At 42.8% G+C, this 18,557-nt stretch overlaps 1 protein-coding gene across 4 annotated transcripts in view; it reads left to right on the top strand.

The window, feature by feature from the left end:
* The window catches only part of AMPH (amphiphysin), a 253,068-nt gene that overhangs the window by 194,301 nt on the left and 40,210 nt on the right, over window positions 1-18,557 (top strand). For 2 of the 4 annotated variants that reach the window (XM_086696996.1, XM_086696995.1), the window contains exons 12-16: window positions 6,627-6,743; window positions 10,388-10,411; window positions 13,099-13,122; window positions 13,403-13,924; window positions 15,904-15,936. In XM_086696996.1, the coding sequence (XP_086553122.1) occupies window positions 6,627-6,743; window positions 10,388-10,411; window positions 13,099-13,122; window positions 13,403-13,924; window positions 15,904-15,936 (720 nt within the window). The remainder of the gene's footprint in view (window positions 1-6,626; window positions 6,744-10,387; window positions 10,412-13,098; window positions 13,123-13,402; window positions 13,925-15,903; window positions 15,937-18,557) is intronic. The other 2 variants (XM_086696998.1, XM_086696997.1) reach the window with 1 other exon arrangement.

The raw sequence follows: 18,557 nt of genomic DNA, 5'->3' as shown, positions 1-18,557 counted from the left end.
TTTCCACGTAGAGTATCATGTCATCTGTGAAGAATGAAAGTTTGACCTCCTCCTGGACAATTTGGATGCCTTTTATTTTTTTGTGTTGTCTGATTGCAGAGGCTAAGACTTCCAATATTATGTTGAGTAACATTGGTGAGAGTGGACATCCCTGTCTTGTTCCTGACCTTAGGGGGAAAGCTCTCAGTTTTTCCCCATTGAGGATGATATTAGCGTTGGGTTGTTCATATATGGCTTTTATGATCTCGAGGTATGCTCCTTCTATCCCTATTTTCTTGAGGGTTTTTATCAAGAAACGTTGTATTTTGTCAAATGCTTTCTCTGCATCTATTGAGAGGATCATATGGTTCTTGTCCTTTCTTTTACTGATGTGATGAATCACATTAATTGTTTTGCAGATATTGAACCAGCCCTGCATCCCAGGTATAAATCCTACTTGGTCATGGTGAATCATTTTTTTAATGTATTGTTGGATCCGGTTGGCTAATATCTTGTTGAGGATTTTTGCATCCATGTTCATCAGGGAAATTGGTCTGTAGTTCTCCTTTTTAGTGGGGTCTCTGTCTGGTCTTGGAATCAAGATAATGCTGGCTTCATAGAAAGAGTTTGGAAGTTTTCCTTCCATTTCTACTTTTTGGAACAGTTTCAAGAGAATAGGTGTTAACTCTTCCTTAATTGTTTGGTAGAATACCCCTGGAAAGCCATCTGGTCCTGGACTCTTGTTTTTGGCAGATTTTTTTATTACTAATTTGATTTCCTTACTGGTTATGGGTCTGTTCAAATTTTCTATTTCTTCCTGTTTCAGTTTGGGTAGTGTATATGTTTCTAGGTTTTCCTTCTTTTCTTATATAGGGATTCAGTGCTATAAATTTTCCCCAAATCCTATTACAGCAGCATCTCACAAATTTTGGTATGTTGTCTTTATATTTTTTATTTTTATTTATTTTTTTAAAGTTCAGTTTTATTTGGGGTGCCTGGGTTGCTCAGTTGGATAAACATCTGACTTTGGCTCAGGTCATGATCTCACGGTTCGTGAGTTCAAGCCCTACATTGGGCTCTGTGGTGACAATGCAGAGCCTGCTTGGGATATTCTTTCTCTCTGCCCCTGTCCCCTCTCTCTCTCTCTCTCTGTCTCTCTCTCTCTGTCTCTCTCTCTCTCCCTTTCTCTAAATAAATAAACTTAAAAAAATAATAATAAAGTTCACTTTTATTTACTTTGAGAGAGAGATAGAAAGCAAGTGGTGGTTCAGAGAGAAAGGGAGCCAGAATCCCAAGCAGGCTGCCGTCAGTGCAGAGACTGATGCAGGCCTCAAACTCATGAACCGTGAGATCATGACCTGAACTGAAGTCAAGAGTCAGTGCTTAAGCCACCCAGGTGCACCTGTTGTCTTTATTTTCATTCAACTCAAACTGCTTTCTAATTTCCATGTTGATTTCTTCTTTCTTCTGGTGTTTTTCTTTTCACTTCTTTCATTGAGTTATTTAGAATGTTATTTTTGTCCACATATTTGTGGATTTTTCTAGAGATAATTCTCTTACTGATTTGAAACTTGAGGGGTGCCTGGGTGGCGCAGTCGGTTAAGCGTCGGACTTCAGCCAGGTCACGATCTCGCGGTCCGTGAGTTCGAGCCCCGCATCGGGCTCTGGGCTGATGGCTCAGAGCCTGGAGCCTGTTTCCGATTCTGTGTCTCCCTCTCTCTCTGCCCCTCCTCCGTTCATGCTCTGTCTCTCTCTGTCCCAAAAATAAATTAAAAGAAAAAAAAAAAAAGTTGAAAAAAAGAAACTTGATTCCATTGTCGTCAGCATACTTTGTATGACTTGGATGTTTTTTAAGTTTATTGAGACCGGTTTTAAGTTTATTGAGACCTGTTTAATAGAACAGTGTCTATTATGTTCTGTGTTTGACATGCACTTGAAAAGAATTTGTATCGTGCTGCCGTATGGAGTGTTTTATAAGTGTAAATCAGGTCAAATTGGGTCTTGGTGTTTTCTGTATTTTCTATAACCTTGCTGATTTTCTCTCTATTTCTTTCAGTTGTTGAAAGAGGGCTGTTGAAATCTTCCCTACAAAATTGTGCATTTTAAAATTTCTTGATGCTGTGTTTTTGGTTCTTGCTTCATGTATCTTGATACTTTCTGATTGAATCCATAAATGTTTAGAATTAACACCTTTTTACATTAGGAAATGACCTCCTTTATCCATAATAATGTTCTCTTATTTGCAGTCTGCTTTGTTTGACATTAATATAACTGTTCCAGCTGTCTTTTGGTTAGGTTGGCATAATATATCTTTTTTCTTCCTTTTACTTTCAACTTGTTTGTGTCTCTGTATTTGAAATCTGTTTCTTATAGGCAGTATCTAGTTGAGTCTTGCTTTTTTAATCTAATCTGATAACCTCTGCATTTCATTAAACTGTTTAGGCCATTTTCATTCAAGGTAGTTATTCATATGGTGACGTTTCAATCTGGCACCTTGATATTTTTTTTTTCTATTGAGCCATCTGTTTTAACTCTTTTTTCCTCTTTTTTCTGTTTTCTTTTAGATTAATTGATTATTTTTATTACTCTCTTATTTCTTTTGTTTATTAGTGATAACTTGTTTTGGTATTTTAGTGGTTGCTTTAGGGCTTAAAGTACATGTTTTAATTTATTAAAAAGTCTGCCTTCAAATAGTGGTATATTTCAGGTCTAGCATAAGAATCCCATAATTGTATACTTACATTTCCCCCTCTTCTGGTTTTGTACTGTTTTGTCTGTTTTGTCAAATAGAATTTATTTTTTAACGTAAAGTCACTTCATTTTACTTTGTGATTATCTTTGTTTAAGCAGTCAGTTATCTTTTAAGGAGATTTAAATAATGACTAAAGTCATGTATACTTACCTACATAGTTATCATTTCTCATTCCTTTGGAGCCTATCATTCCTTTGTGTACATCCATACTTCCATCTAGATCCGTATTTCCATGTAGCATCATTTCATGCCTGAAAAATGTCTTTTCACATTAGTTGTGTTGATTGGATGGTGATGGGTTCTTTCTGCTTTTGTACGTATGAAAAAATAGTCACCTCATTTTTTCTCTTTTTTTAAAAATTTTTATTTATTTTTGGAAGACAGACAGAATGTGAGCGGGGAAGGGCAGAGAGAGAAGGAGACAGAATCCAAAGCAGGCTCCAGGCTCTGAGCTGTCAGCACAGAGCCTGATGCGGGGCTCATACTCACAGACAGTGACATCTGACCTGAGCCGAAGTTGGACGCTTAACCGACCGAGCCACCCAAGTGCCCCACATTTTTGGTCTTTTTTTTTTTTTAATGTTTTCGGGGCACTTGGGTGGCTCAGTCTGTTAAGTGTCAGACTCTTGATTTTGGCTCAGGTCATGAAATCATGGTTTGTGAGTTCAAGCCCCATGTCGGGCTCTGTGCTGACAGTGTGGAAACTCCTTGGGATTCTTTCTCTCCCTCTCTCTCTGCCCCTTCCCCTGCTTGTGCTCTCTCTCAAATAAATATTTAAAAATGAAAACATGAAAATATTTTCAAGGGGCACAGAATTCTAAGTTTCTCTCTGTACTTCAAAGATACTGCCTCAACATCTTTTTGCTTGCATTAATTCTGGTGCTAAAAAATGCTATTTATTATTCCTAGGTTGTCCCTGTGTTCAGTAACATGTCTTACCCTGCCCCCCCCCCGCCCCGGCCACTTGTAAGAATTCCTCTTTAACACCGCTTTTGAGGAATTTAGTTATGGTGGGTCCAGGTGTGTTCCCTGTGGCTCCCATCCTCCTTGACCAGTGGTTCCCCGAAGCTTGTACGTTGCACAGTGAGTGGCAAGAATACAAAAAAGCAAGTCACCCACACAAACATTTCAAGCCTTCATTTGTGTGACATTTACTAACATCCATTGACTAAAGCATGACAGATGGTCAACCCCAAGTCAAGGGATAAGGCAGTAAACTCCATCTGTAGGGAGGCCATGGCAAGACTAGGCATAGGATTATGGTCAAATTGTCTACCTAGAGTGGAAGAAGTTCAGTACTTCGGTTATAAACTTAGATGTCCCTAGCAGAAGACACTTCCTGAAGATTATTATCACTGGTAAGATCTTCCCTTTGGGTATTTTCCCCCTGTGGTTTACACATGTAGTCTCTTTTCTTAGGATCACATTCTGGGTCTAGACTTTTAATGGGAACCCGGTACTTAAGCTCTGGCTTCTAAAAGTTTACAAATGTCGACACCACATCAGATCTGCTCTAACGGTGACTCAGGTATAAGGAAAGAGAGAAGAGGAGTTTTCTTTTGTTACATTAAGGGACATGACATGTCACCGTGTTTCTTTTTTTTTTTTTTTTTTTTTTTAATTTTTTTTTTCAATGTTTATTTATTTTTGGGACAGAGAGAGACAGAGCATGAATGGGGGAGGGGCAGAGAGAGAGGGAGACACAGAATCGGAAACAGGCTCCAGGCTCTGAGCCATCAGCCCAGAGCCTGACGCGGGGCTCGAACTCACGGACCGCGAGATCGTGACCTGGCTGAAGTCGGACGCTCAACCGACTGCGCCACCCAGGCGCCCCTGTCACCGTGTTTCAACATGTTAATGACAGGGTTGTCATTTTATAAAGGAATGCTGTATCAGCGGGCAACTCCTTTTTTTGCTCTTTTTGTAGTTCTGTCAAACTGCTGTTTGATATGAGTGCCTTAAGGGGTAACTCGCAAGAATTAAGGGTGCAAAACCAAATAGAAATGGAATCTGAAGTAGCCAGCTGCACCTTTTGAAGACCACCACACTGGTATACAGTCTCATGCCACTTGTCATCCTTGAGCTCTACATTTCCATTCGAGCTTTCATAAGGGGCCCCTTTAGGCTCAGAGAGGATTAATGGACAGATTCGTTTGGGCTCACGTTTTAAGAAGAACTTAGAGACTGTCCAGAATTCCTCTGCAGATCCCCATGGTGCCTGTTTGAGAGATGTGGGCCCAGGTCTTAGCAGCAGCCTGGAATAGCATTGGGGTCCAAGGCTTCTGGCTGTTGCAGTCCTGCCTCGGCTGCATTGCATCTGAGGGACCCAGGACAACAGCCCTCTCTCCTTATCCCCAGATGGAGGAATGATGCCATTTACCCCTTGGTTTTTGTAAGGATTAGACCATGCGGGCGAAATGAAATCTGGGGGATCTAGGAAGGTCATTCTTTGAAGGCAATAATAGTGTTGTAGCATTGTATCATTAGACTGCAGCGAAGTGCCCTAACCTGAGTTAATATTTATATGCACGAAGCTCTCAGAACAGTGCCTAGCACATTCTAAGTCAATGTAAGTGTTCGCAAAATTTTAGACCTATAACTTGTACCAATACAAATGTTGGCAAAAAACAAAACCCATGCAGATTTTGAATAGGGGCCAAAGGAATCAGTTGATGGTTTTGTGACTGTAATTGTTAAAGCAAGAAGGATTAGTCTTGTGAAATTTTAAACGTGTAAGAATGATCATGCTGCAAAATAGGTAGCCCAGGACCAATCGCGTGGTATTTAAGCAGATTTCCTTCTGCAGTGAGTGTGGATATACTAAAAACAATTATCTCTTATGCCCCAAAGCTATTCATACAGCTCTATGTATTTTTAAGTTTTATGTCTATGATCAATATTAATTAAAAGAACTCTTGTTCTTTAAAAGCTTTCTCTGAACATTCCTATTCTTTTGTGCTTCATCCATGGTTCTGACCTTTGAGTTTCTAGAGTACAGATGGTCAAAACTGAAGCTTATATCAAACACCAAACACACATTACCTGATTCTGTGGAAACTGAGCCAGTTCTGTTCACCGTGATTGTTTATGGGGGCTTTATTTCAGCTCTGACCCTTACTGCGTGACTTAAGCCAAGGCTAGGCTAACTTCAAGCCATGTTATTTTTTTTTTTGTATCATGAGACCACAATAAATGAATGAATATTAATGTTCAGTATTATAAATATGTCGCTATTATAGCAGGACTTTTATCCTGTGTCTTATTTGGCTTACATGTTTCTAATCAAGGAATGTTACTTTATGGCAAATGTTGGGGGATGTGGTTCTCTCCCTCCCTCTTTCTCTTTCACCTTCCCTCCCTCATACTTACAGCGGAGACCAACAGTAATATGGATGAAGAATGGTTCATGTGATGACTACATCAAAGGATAGGGTCTCTCTGAGGGGATGAGGCAGGTGGAGGTAGTCCGGGTAGATGGCATCCCTTCCTTTTTACACACTAGCTTTGCAGGGGACCTCACAGCCATGGGCTATGGTGATGGGTCCCAGCCGTGGCCTATTGTATCCATCTGGTCGTCCGTAATTCTTGACCTGAGATTCCTAAACTAGCAGAGGAGAGTCCTTGGATCTTGATGGCATCAGGATATACCTCTTAGACATTCTCTTTGTTGGCTGGATTCGGAGCTGGACGAAGGACAGAAACCAAAACCTGGGTCGCATTCCTACGCATCTTAGGTTCCAGTTGGCCAGAGTTGGTTATTTCCCCCTTCATCACATTTCGCGAGTGACTCTGGGTAAACTATCAGAGCTTGCTTTGGGGATATTCAGTGATAGTAGAGGATTACACGGAGATTATATCATAAAGTCTCATATTCTGTGTTGTTCTCCTTTAACAGAATGAAGTCCCCGAGGTGAAGAAAGAGGAGACATTGTTGGATCTGGACTTCGACCCTTTCAAGCCTGAGGTGACACCTGCAGGTTCTGCTGGAGTGACCCACTCACCCATGTCGCAGGTATCCGATGGCAGCTTTGATGTTTGGAGATGACGTTTTCGTGAACTTCAAGGGCAGCAGATGCCTTTCAGACCGCTCTCCATTTCAAGTGACTATTTACTTTTCTTTTGGGTTGACAAACATTTTCTAATGGAAGGAAGGGTAGAAAGAAGACCTTATCCATATCTATCTCCAAACCTCCTCCTCCCATTCCCTCTCTCTCTACCCATAGAGCTGGGATAACCATACATCCCAAACTGGAATGTATGGTTGCCCAGGAATCCCTTGTCTCAGAGTAATTGTATCATTAGTATCATTTTACACTCAGACCGTTCAGACTTCGATGATACATTTCATGACTTCTCTAAATGAAGCTCTTTCTCTTGGCCCTGGACTTAACCTTCTCACTGTTTCCTCTACGTTCCTTCTCCATGCTTTGGAGATTAAAGCACGTTAGACATAGCCTCGAAATTGTGCCCCAACGGAAATGTTTTCCAGTCTTGGTCACTTTGAACTTGATGACATTGTCTTCCTCCACATTGCAGAAGCTTCCCCTATGGGATCTGGGCTATGGCTTGATGCGGAGCTGGCCTCCCATACCCAGCTTCCCCTTGCTCATCATCATCATCCTCAACCTTTCCTCACTTCACTAGTGACGGCCACAGCGTTCTCCAGCAGAAGGGCCCCGGAGCGGGGTGCTCTAATGGCTTGTGGATGATTCCTCTGCAGTAGACTTCTTCCTTCACGATTGTCTGTGCCCATGAAAGGAAGTTAACTCAAAATCTGTCTAAGCAGAAATTGTTTGTATCAGTATTTTTGATGTGCTTGGGGCCTCACATTTGAATTTGGGCAAATCCAAAGGTGGCTGGGATATACTTCCCGTGAACTAAGAAAGGTGTATTATAAACTGAGACCTAGCTCAATCTTTTAGTCTTGAAGCCTTCGTGATACCTTACCGTAAACCACTGTCAGCTTAGTATGAACCTCAATAAATAAAGCCTCTCTTTAATCCATGCTTTATTCCAGAATGTGATCGCATTTCTGAAGGCCTCCCTGTTGTAATACAGGAACAATACAAATCTGAGATGTCGGTAAAGCAGGTAATTAAGCAGATCAGATACGAGCCTTTGAAGATATTTTGCAAAAAAATGGGTCTCTTAGATAAATGTTTCAGAAAGTTCTATTAAATCCCTTTTAGGAGACTCATGGTAGGCATTACAATATTAAAGGCTCCAGGAAGTCCTGCAATTAAAAGAAAAAACCGTTTAGACTTGTTTAACTTAGAGATTCCCAAATGTGTTTGACCACAGAAATCTGTTTGAATGAAAGTTTCTTCACATTCCCTTGAATGTTCTCTAAAACATACTTTGGGGAATGCCACCATAGTGATTATCAGCAAGCTTGAGGGTTCTGCCTTGGGGGCCCAGCAAAGCAGAAGATGAATGTACATATCATTCAGAATACTTCCGCGAAAGAGCTTTCTCACTGTGTAGACTTCTTTGTCTACAGGACTTCTCTGCCTCACACTCCAGCGTTCACTGCTCTAGTGGCAGAAGGCAGGTTTCTACAGTGAATGTTGTCGTGATCAGTGGATGAGATCCCACAGCATGTCTATCTGCGAGTTGGATCAAGAGAGAAACCTCTTTTATATCAACCCATGATTAAAAAATTCCACAAATCATGGAACTTTGTGTGGATTTAGGACTAAGAGACTCTTTCATAATTAGAAAAAAAAATGACCGAGGGACGCTTGGTTGGCTCAGTCGGCTAAGCGTCTGATTTTGGTTCAGGTCATGATCTCATGGTTCGTGGGTTCGAGCTCCGTGTCCGGCTCTGTGCTGCCCGCTCGGGGCCTGGAGCCTGCTTCGGATTCTGTGTCTCCCTCTCTCTGCCCCTCCCCCACTTACACTCTCTCTCTCTACCCCCCAAAAATAAACAAACTTAAGAAAGGTTTTTTTAAATGACCTTGATTAAATCTTCACAAGTCTTTCTTCTGAAGAAAATGCATCACCGCAGTTAGAAAAAGCTGTGTGTGCCCCGTGTCCTCCCTCAGGCCAGGTAATAAACCGCCCCGGCTGCCCAGTGGCTCTAATTGAGTCACCTCACTGCAGAGTCATCCTGTGAGCTGGCTCTAATCACATCTCTTCTCCAAGAACAGTCTTAGGCTGAGAGGGCAAAAAAGCACAGAGCCATTAGATTTGTGCGGGCCTTCTTTCCCCTTCGCTCAGAATGATCTCGCTTAACCATCGCTTGACCCCACGCTTTAAATGGATGTTCTTGCTGCTGGCAGAACAGCTCACCTTGCGATCTCCATGGTGTCCGCACGCGTTAACGTGTCCTTTCGTGATCCTGAGGACTGATAAACAAGACGTTTCACTTTGCCGCCTTCCTTTGGAGAAAATACCCCACGCCATCTGCATGAGGCAGGGATATGGGGTAGCTTTTAGGAGCTGTGATTCTTAAGAGGCTGGGAAGCAAGAAAACACAAAACATGTTAGATGCAGAAGGAGTACACATACAAATAACTGGGGCTTTCCATGCAACCGTTCTGCTCTCCTTTCTTAAGTCCTTCAACAGGTGGGACCTAACCCAGAGAGCAGCCAGGCTGCACAGAGACGCAGGGCGGCTGGGGTGATACAGCCAAGGGGGGGCGGGCTCTCTAAGAACCACAGGACCCCTGTCCTGTAGTACTGAATCCCAGTGAGACATCTGTGACCCCATCTGGAAACCCCCATGTTCTTAGTTTGGGCGTGCCAGGCTCTCTAATTTGCCACTCATTTAGAGATCAAAACAAGTGCATAAACAAGGATCTGATTCTAGTCACAAAGACAAAGGCAGAAGAGGGTGTGGCATTAGCAGCAATTCTCAATCACAAAGGAGATGAGAGAGGTCTCCCTCACTTTCCCAAACACATGGGTGGAAGTCACTTGAACCATCTGGATTTGCTCCCCAGGATCAATGAGCTTTATAATTAAAATGCCAGTAGTAAGCATATTCATCCATTATGTCTTAGCAGGCACCCTGCTGATTTGCATGATTATTAATTGAGCTGTGTTATCATCTAATTCAGCATATTGAAGAACTACCTTTCTGGGGTTCATTGACCATCAAACTGGTCATAATTCATCCTCTTGAATTTGGAGGGTGGGGGGAGAGGAAGCAGTAGCAATGATTAGATCTGTATTTCCTCAAAGATGTGAGAAACTAAAATCTGGACACCTTGTACTTCATTTTAAGTGTGTGTGTGTGTGTGTGTGTGTGTGTGTGTGTGTGTGTGTGTGAGTGAAGTAAACACATTCATCATGTTTCAGATACAGTTTTTACTCCTACAGTGAAAAGCAGATTGACTGGTCTCCTGTGGTTTATTGTAGTAGCCACAAGGCACATTTGACTATTCCAATTTAAATACAATCAAAGTATATAAATTTTAAATTTTGGTTCTCTTACACTAGCACCTCTCAAGCGCTTAATAGTACCCGTGACTGGTGGCTACCACCTTGGACAGCGCAGATACAGAACACTGTCCTCACCAAAGCAAGTTCTGTTGAACAGTGCTGTACTAAATATTTCAAAAATGTTTTATTTTCAGAACTTCCATCACGTCAGTATTTTTTTACATGCTTGGGATTTGTATACTAACCATATTTTTGTTTGTTTGCTTTCAGACATTGCCCTGGGACCTATGGACGGTAAGAGTACGGAGAACTCCTATTTTGATGTATCTGGAGCCCTAGAAATTTGGAAACCTTATTATATTTTAATTAATCTGTGATGAGAAGAAGACCTAACATTTTTTTTAAGTTTATTTTTTTATTTTGAGAGAGAGAGGGAGAACACAAGCAGGAGAGGGGTAGCGAAGAGGAGAGAGAATCCCAAGCAGGCTCCACACTGTCCGTGCAGAGCCGACGTGGGACTCCGTCTCACGAAGCCTGAGATCATGACCTGAACCCAAATCAAGAATCAGACATTCAACCAACTGAGCCCCCCAGGGGCCCTGAAGACCTAGACATTTTTTAATGGTAATGTAGCCCCCTAGAACCATAATCAGCTCCCTGGTGGTTCCAAGCATTACCAGCACCTAGAAACAGTGGCGTGGAAAAGAGTGTCATTGTTCCAGACTCCTAGATAAGCAAGAATCTGTGGTGTTATGCCTTTTTATGCTTCTTCCCGTGGTTATTGGCCACAGGAGATGTTGCGGTTGAGGACGTGCACCTTTTTTATTGCTTTTAAGTATAATAGAAGAAAATGTGGCTGAGCAAACGTAAGGGACATGCTACTCTGCACCGGGACCCAGTTTCTCACTATTATTTTCAGTAATAATGAAGCTTCGTCAACAAGATCTTGGGCTTTAGAGCCAGACGGCCCTGGATTTGAATCAAGACTCTACCTCTTACAGCAATATGACTTCGGGCGACTTATGAATTTCTCTCGGCCTCAGTTTTTCTCCTGGCTAAAATAAGGGCAATGTCATCTACCTCAGAGGGCCACGTGAGGATCAAGTAGTTGATATTTATAGTGTTTAGCCCCACATCTGGTCCATAGCAGTAAAAGGTAGCTATTACTGGTAATGGTATGTATTCAGCTAATCTGATGGGCAAAGAGGGGCACTTCCAGAAGTTAGAGTTGGGAAAAAAGACACAAATGGAACTTCGTGGTGGCGGCATCTGTGCTGGGGAATTAGGAGGGTGGCCATACTCACATGAAGCCTGGTATCCCTGAGGAATAAGGCCTTTGTCTGCCCTATATTGGAAAAGTTCTGGTCACATGGTCTTCAGAGCTCAACTTGGGTTTCGTGTTTTTCTTCTTTTTTATGTTTTTAAAGTTTATTTTTGAGAGAGAGAGAGAGAGAGAGACAGAGTGTGAGCAGGGAAGGGGCAGAGAGAGAGGGAGAGGGAGAGGGAAACAAAGAATCTGAAGCAGGCTGCAGACTCTGAGCTGTCAGCACAGAGCCTGACGTGGGGCTTGAACTCTGAACTGGGAGATCATGACCTGAGCTGAAGTCGGACACCCTAACCGACTGAGCCACCCAGGCGCCTGGTGTGTTTTTCTTCTTTTTTAGTGAGACAGCGGTAGGAAAGTTTGCTAGATCTTGGTGTTCATGGGTCTAGTCTTCTGAAGTGACATTGCTACTCTCTTCCCCTAAGACAGAAAGTTGACTGCCCCCTTCCCTTCCACAGGAGCGGGTTTATACCACCCTACTTCGGATCCTTAAAGCATCCTGGAAAGCTCTCAAGAGAAGAGCTAAAAAATGTTGACTGAAAACATCTTTTATAGTGAGCTGGCTTTGCTCGTGTAATCACAAAAAGGGATATGTGCACTGCCGTTCAGGACATTTGAATTCTAGCCACAACTCCATGGTGATTTTCTTGAAGATCAAGAGGACAGTGCCCATGTTTTACTGTTGCAGTATTTCACATATTCAGTTGGAGTTACAATACATTTTTCCTTCCTCGCCAGGAAGGGTGTGGTGAGGGTGAAGGTATCATCTAGGGAGAGCACTGATTATTTCAGAGGATAAACCTGCTAAGAAAAGTAGTGATGACCGGGGTGCCTGGGAGGCTCAGTCAGTTGAGTGTCCGACTTCAGCTAAGGTCATGATCTCACAGCTCGTGAGTTCGAGCCCCATGTCGGGCTCTGTGCTGACAGCTTCGGATTCTGTGTCTCCTCCTCTCTCTGCCCCTCCCCTGTTTGCGTGCGTGCTCTCTCTCTCTCAGAATTTTTTTAAATTAAAAAAAAAGAAAGATGGTGATGGCGACACTGCAGAACAGTAGCTCCCTGGCCATAATTGCTGGCATTCCTTGCTCCCCCTCAACCCCTTAGTGTCGTCTGTGTGCAGACCAGGCTTCTAGTTCGTGGGTGGGGGCGGGGAGGACATGAGGACAATCGCCCAGGCAGTCAGAGCGGTTAGTACCAGACCATCTTCCCCCTGCCTCAGAGGCAGAACCCAGTGTGGGGGGAGTTTGGGGGAAGATCTGTTCTGGTACTGTGACCGAGCATGTGATGTGTGTACTCTTGTGGGTGCTAGAGATTGATCTTATTCTCGTGTTCTTGAGTTTGCTTCTTTATTTGAAAACTTCACAGTTCAGAGTTCTGCTAAAGCAGAAGTCCTGTAATAGCCACGAGGCCTCCTTGCCGACTAGAAAATGGCAGAGGCTTTCTTCGGGTTTCAACTGTGTCATCTTAAACAGTATTGCAACAAAACTCACCCCTAGCACAAAACAAATTATAAAAGTTGATCTCAAACCAGTAAAAGCCACAGCTTTCAGGAGAATGTTGACTCTGGACAGCATGGGATGGTAAGGTGCTAGGGAATTTTCTTCTTTTGCCTTATTATTATTATTACTACTGATTATTATTATTCTTTTTACTCATGCAGACAAGCACTGATTTGGTACAACCGGTAGGTAAATATCCAGGATATTCTGGATTTCTTTTTATATTTACTATGCCTTGTATATGTGGATATTATCTAGAATGAGCTTGTTTTTTTCCTCCATGGCATTGCTAGTTGCAGATTTAACCTTAACCATTTAATTTTAATTTTAATTTAAATACTCTACTTTTGTTTAACTGGCGCTACCCTACTGAAGAGCTTTGCATTTCTCATCAAATCCTGCCATAGTCTATTTTATCTTATGTTTGTTTGTTTTTTTTCCTTTGCTATTCTGCATACTCTAAAGACTGACTCTTCAAAAAGCCTTTCCCTGTGTAACCTGATCATGGAGGAAACTCCAGACAGTGGGTTGGCCGAAGAAATTCAAAGATCTCAAATTGACCTAGGTGCATTTATTTGGGGCCCTGATGCTAGTACAGAGAGTGTCAGCCAGGAAATTACCCAAGGTGGGTCTCAGGAAGACTCTTCATGTCTCTCTGAAGCAGAGCAGGACATGAGATTGTCCACTGGAATGCTTCCTTCCGCTGACTGGCACACTGTAGCTGACCAGGGCGAGCTTGTTGTGGGGCCAGCCCCTCCGGGTGGAAGTGAACAGCTGTACCCAAAGCCCATGCCTGAGGCTGAATTTGCCACAGCTGCTTATATGGAGATGGAGCGGCCTCATGACTTATCTGACTCAGAGATGGCAGCCACAGAAACTGGTGGCCCGGTCGAAGAAAGTCCAGAAGATGTTGAACAGTCAGAAGAAGAGGAAGAGAAACAGAAGATCGAAGATTCTCTGTGGGCAGGTGTGGAGACATATGAAAAGGTAGACACTGGACCTATTGATCTCAAGGCCCTAGAAGGTACAGAGGAATTTGAAGAGAAAGCACGGGAAAGTGCAGGAAACAGGCTAGTAGATCTCCTTAAGACAACAGGAAAGCCAGACCAGGAGACCTTAGAAATCAGTAAAGAGGAAGTGAGCATCGATCTAAGAGCTAGTTGTCGGGAAAGTGAAAAGACCAGTGCAAAGAATTCTGATACAACTGATGCGTTAGAAAAAGACCTGGAAAGAGTAGCTACGGCCGCTGAATTTGGTGACCGAAACCAAGGGCTAGATGAGGGGCGTCCAGTAGTAATCAATAATTGTGAAATTATAGAAGGCTCTGGAGCTAACCCTGCCCATCACGCAGATGTCTTATATCTGCGTCTCCAGACTGATTCTGTATCTAATATTGAAAATGCCAGTCCTGAGGGATGGGATTTAGCTAGAAGAGACATAAGGAAAAATTCAATAGGTCCTCCTAACCACAGTGTAAAACATCACTCAGGACGAGGCAGTGCAGACGCAGAAGAAATTCAGCAGGAGGCTGTGTTACCTACTCCTGGCGTTGGCAGGGATGAACATCAGTCTGTTGTTTCCTCAGTAAACCATGAAGTGGCAGCTCAGTCTAGGACAGACCTTAATTATTCTCTGGGAGCTAATGCAAACCGAAGAGATTGGTGTTTGTGTAAGGCAGAGTTCTCATTAATAGAGGGGTCTGAAAGTACAGTGACTGGGTACTGTAGTCCTACCATTAACTTACCAAGTATTGTGAAAACAGACTCTTGGGCAACATATCCAGGTCAAATCTGGCAGCCACGCTTGGATTCAGCAGTGAATAATATGGATATATTGGAATTCTCTGGTATACCAGATGGCCAAGCAAGTGGCTTTGCCAATTGGTTCGATTCCATTAACCACTGGCCTATCAGAGATGTGGGAGGCTTAGATAATTCCTGGGAACATTTAGGTACAATTGAAGGCAAGAGAGGGCTGGAGGTGGACTCACCGGCAGATGTGGTGGGGGGATACGCCATTGCTAAGTGCTGGGAACAAAGCCGAGACATGGCTAGACCGTTGGTTCTGGGAACCTCCCGCAATGCTAGCACCGACAGTCCCGCTAGTCCCCAAGACAGTGACCTCAGCAACTCAGATTTATCCGAAGATGAAATTGCTAACCAGAGATATGGATTGTTGTACCAAGAAATAGAGCCTGATAAAGAAGAGGTACTTACCCTCGTATGTAGTATAGACTAGCCAAAGACTTCTGTAGGTTCTGTTTTTCCTAATGTTTCCCACCTATTTCATTCTCCATCACTGTCTTCTCTGACGCCTGCCTCATCTCCTTGAAATCTGTGCAAACCAAACACAAATAGGTTGACCAAAAAAAAAAAAAGAAAATTTACAAAAAGCAGAATGGTTGTGTTGGGAACTAATGAGTCTATGTACCATCCCGTTTATTGTGTTTATTCCGCTTTCCTTTTTACTGTTCAACTGCTACAAATATGTAGAACAGACTAATTTACTATTCCTAAAATGATTCTACTCCATTAAGAACACATGCAGTGTTTCCACCCAGGGCCCCCAGAAACTATAGAATCTCCCAAAAGCCATTCATTCAAATGATGTCTTAGAGAAGTCCTAAGAATGCAGATGGATTCTATCAGTGGCCTAAAAAAGAAGCTCACTGACTTTCCTCTGGAATCATCTTCTCATTACTGAGAAAGTGGGCTTTGATTAACATTGAGCCATACACCAGCAATAATTGTAAGAAGGATCTTTTTTTTTTTTTTTTTTTTTTGGTCAGCCTATTTAAAATAATACACTTTGGTCTTTTGCATTTCCTAAACACTCTCGTGCACAGTAGCCTTTTGTATTATTTTAAAATGTGTGCTGGTCTTTACTTTCCAACTTGTCTGACGGACATTTGCTGATCTCACAAAAATGATACAAAGTAACGTACTTTGATTTCCCTTTCTGTTTAGGCTTCCAGTGGTACATTTAATGGATTCACCCAGGTAAGAGATCGGTTTGCTTGCACAACCCATCTGTTGAGAATGAGTGGCCTCAGTGTCACTTGAGTAACATAACGTTTAAGCGCGTCGGGGCAGTCTTGACCCTGTCACTTGCAAGTTTGGTAACGGAAGCAGCAATGGTGGCAATATCGTAGGGTTGTGGTGAAGAGTCCATGAAATATGCAACCAGCACACTTTGCCCGGTAGCCCGGCACATACTAAGTACCTCCTGACTGTCCTAGCTACTGACATTGTTAGCCAACCACAGAATTATGCTGATTCCTCTACTAGAAATTAGAGGTTGTCCTGATCCGAGAGATCCACTAGATTCAGCTGTCGGAAAAGAAGAGAGAGGATTGTTTTGAACTAATGGGATGGGTCTTCAGAAAACAGAAATGGTTTTTAGGAGCCTCCTTACGCAGAATCATACATAGCCTTACCTGTGAAATGAGAAAGTTCCGCTCAGACCCACATCCGAATGCAGGTACACACAAACACTAAGGGAGATGATAATGCATCTCTTCCGTCTGCCTGAAACTCTTTAAAAGGTCAGGTCAGGAGAATTGTTACTCATTTCTCTCTCTCTCTCTTTTTTTTTTTTTGAATTTGTGTGCTTAGCAGTTATAAATGCGCGTCATTTAAAGAGCAACAAAATTGTATAATAGTGTTTTGTATAGAAAGTTCAGACCATCCACACCTCCTCCATTTCTGATGATTTCTTTTTTTTTTTTTAAATTTTTTTTTTCAACGTTTTTATTTATTTTTGGGACAGAGAGAGACAGAGCATGAACGGGGGAGGGGCAGAGAGAGAGGGAGACACAGAATGGGAAGCAGGCTCCAGGCTCTGAGCCATCAGCCCAGAGCCCGACGCGGGGCTCGAACTCACGGACCGCGAGATCGTGACCTGGCTGAAGTCGGACGCTTAACCGACTGCGCCACCCAGGCGCCCCTTTTTCTGATGATTTCTTAGAGGTAAATACTTCAACTCCTTTTACCAGGTTCTCTGATCTCAGCCACAGGTGTGCGCATAACTGTCTTATAATGCTACTTTGTGGTTCCTAAATCATTATCTATCTTCTGTTATCTATCGACTCCTCTCTGGAAGGTGCGGACTTAACATGCCTGCAGATAACCCCCCACCCCCATGGCTCACCCCTCCTTCTCCCTCCTGCCCTCTCTCTCCCTGCTGTAGTCCCACCAAAGCCATCCAGCCAATCTCTGGTAATAGTAATAGTACGATGATACAAATGCTGTCAGCGCCCCAGCCATGAAGTTTCCGTTTACTTTTATGCCAGCCTTTTGTTCTCCTTTGAGGAAATAATTGCAGGCTCTTACTTGTTTGCTTGTTGGTTTGTTTGCGTAGTTTTTTAGGTACATCTCACTAATTCAGTCCCATACTCTGTAGTTCTGTGAATCTCCCCTCCTTTTTTGTTGGCAAACATTAAGCATTCAGTCGGTTTCATCTTCCCGAAGAATTTGCTCGTCTCTCTTTCTGGACTGCTCCGTCTGAACTGGGTTCCCTCTGGCTACACCTGCTGCCCCAGCTGTTCCCCAGGCTCTTCTGGTATGTCTGACCTGGGACTGGCCTTCACCTCTTTCTTATGTCAGGCCTCTCTTTCTGGACACCAATCTGCCTCCTTTGTGGTTTAATCCCACATACTAGAACATGTCCTCATCCACAAATTAAAGCACATCCTCCAGTAGGCTTTCTAAGAAAAGTATGCATGAGAAATATGTATTGGTGACCTTACACATCTGAAAATGTCTGTATCTATGTACAAAATGGTCTGTTAGATTGGACATTTCATTAGGATATAATATTTTCCGTTAGAATTTTGAAGTCATTCCTCCATTTTCTCTACCTCCTAGTATTGCCACTGAGAGACTGTTGTTTTGATTCTTTTTAAAAAAAATTTATCTTAGATTTAGTAAAATTATCATGACAACTCCATGCTAATTTTTAGAATAAACAATTTTCTGACAGAACTATTTCACAAACAGAAACTTTACTTCATGTTTGACTTTTATAGCGAGATCATAGAGTCTTTTTATTTCCCTCAAGAATAGGTTTTGAGGGGCGCCTCGGTGGCTTAGTCGGGTTAAGTGTCCTACTTGGGCTCAGGTGATGATCGATCGCATGGCTCGTGAGTTTGAGCCCTGCATCAGACTCTGTGCTGACAGAGCCTGGAGCCTCCTTCAGATTCTGTGTCTCCCTCTCTCTCTGCCCCTCCCGTGCTCGTTTGCTTGTTCTCTCTCAAAAATAAATATTCTTTAAAAATTAAAAAAATAAATTTTTAATTAATATTTGAGGATTTTGTCAGTTTTCCCAGGGGCCTTTCTTTTTTATAATTTTTTTTGACATTTATTTATTATTGAGAGGCAGAGAGACACAGAGTGTGAGCAGGGGAGGGGGCAGACACAGGGGCAGACACAGAATCTGAAGCAGGCTCCAAGCTCTGAGCTGTCAGCACACAGCCCGATGCGGGGCTGGAACTCACAAACTGCGAGATCACGACCGGAGCCGAAGTCGGTTGCCTAACCAACTGAGACCCCCAGGTGCCCCACCTAGGGGCCTTTCTTAATCTTAGTTATTTATAGCTTCTCAGCCTTTTGGCTAAGATCAA

Source organism: Puma concolor, chromosome A2, assembly GCF_028749965.1.
Source record: "Puma concolor isolate L17-30 chromosome A2, mPumCon1.1.hap2, whole genome shotgun sequence".
Lineage (NCBI taxonomy): Eukaryota > Metazoa > Chordata > Mammalia > Carnivora > Felidae > Puma > Puma concolor.
This window is presented reverse-complemented; position numbering and strand designations above follow the sequence as displayed.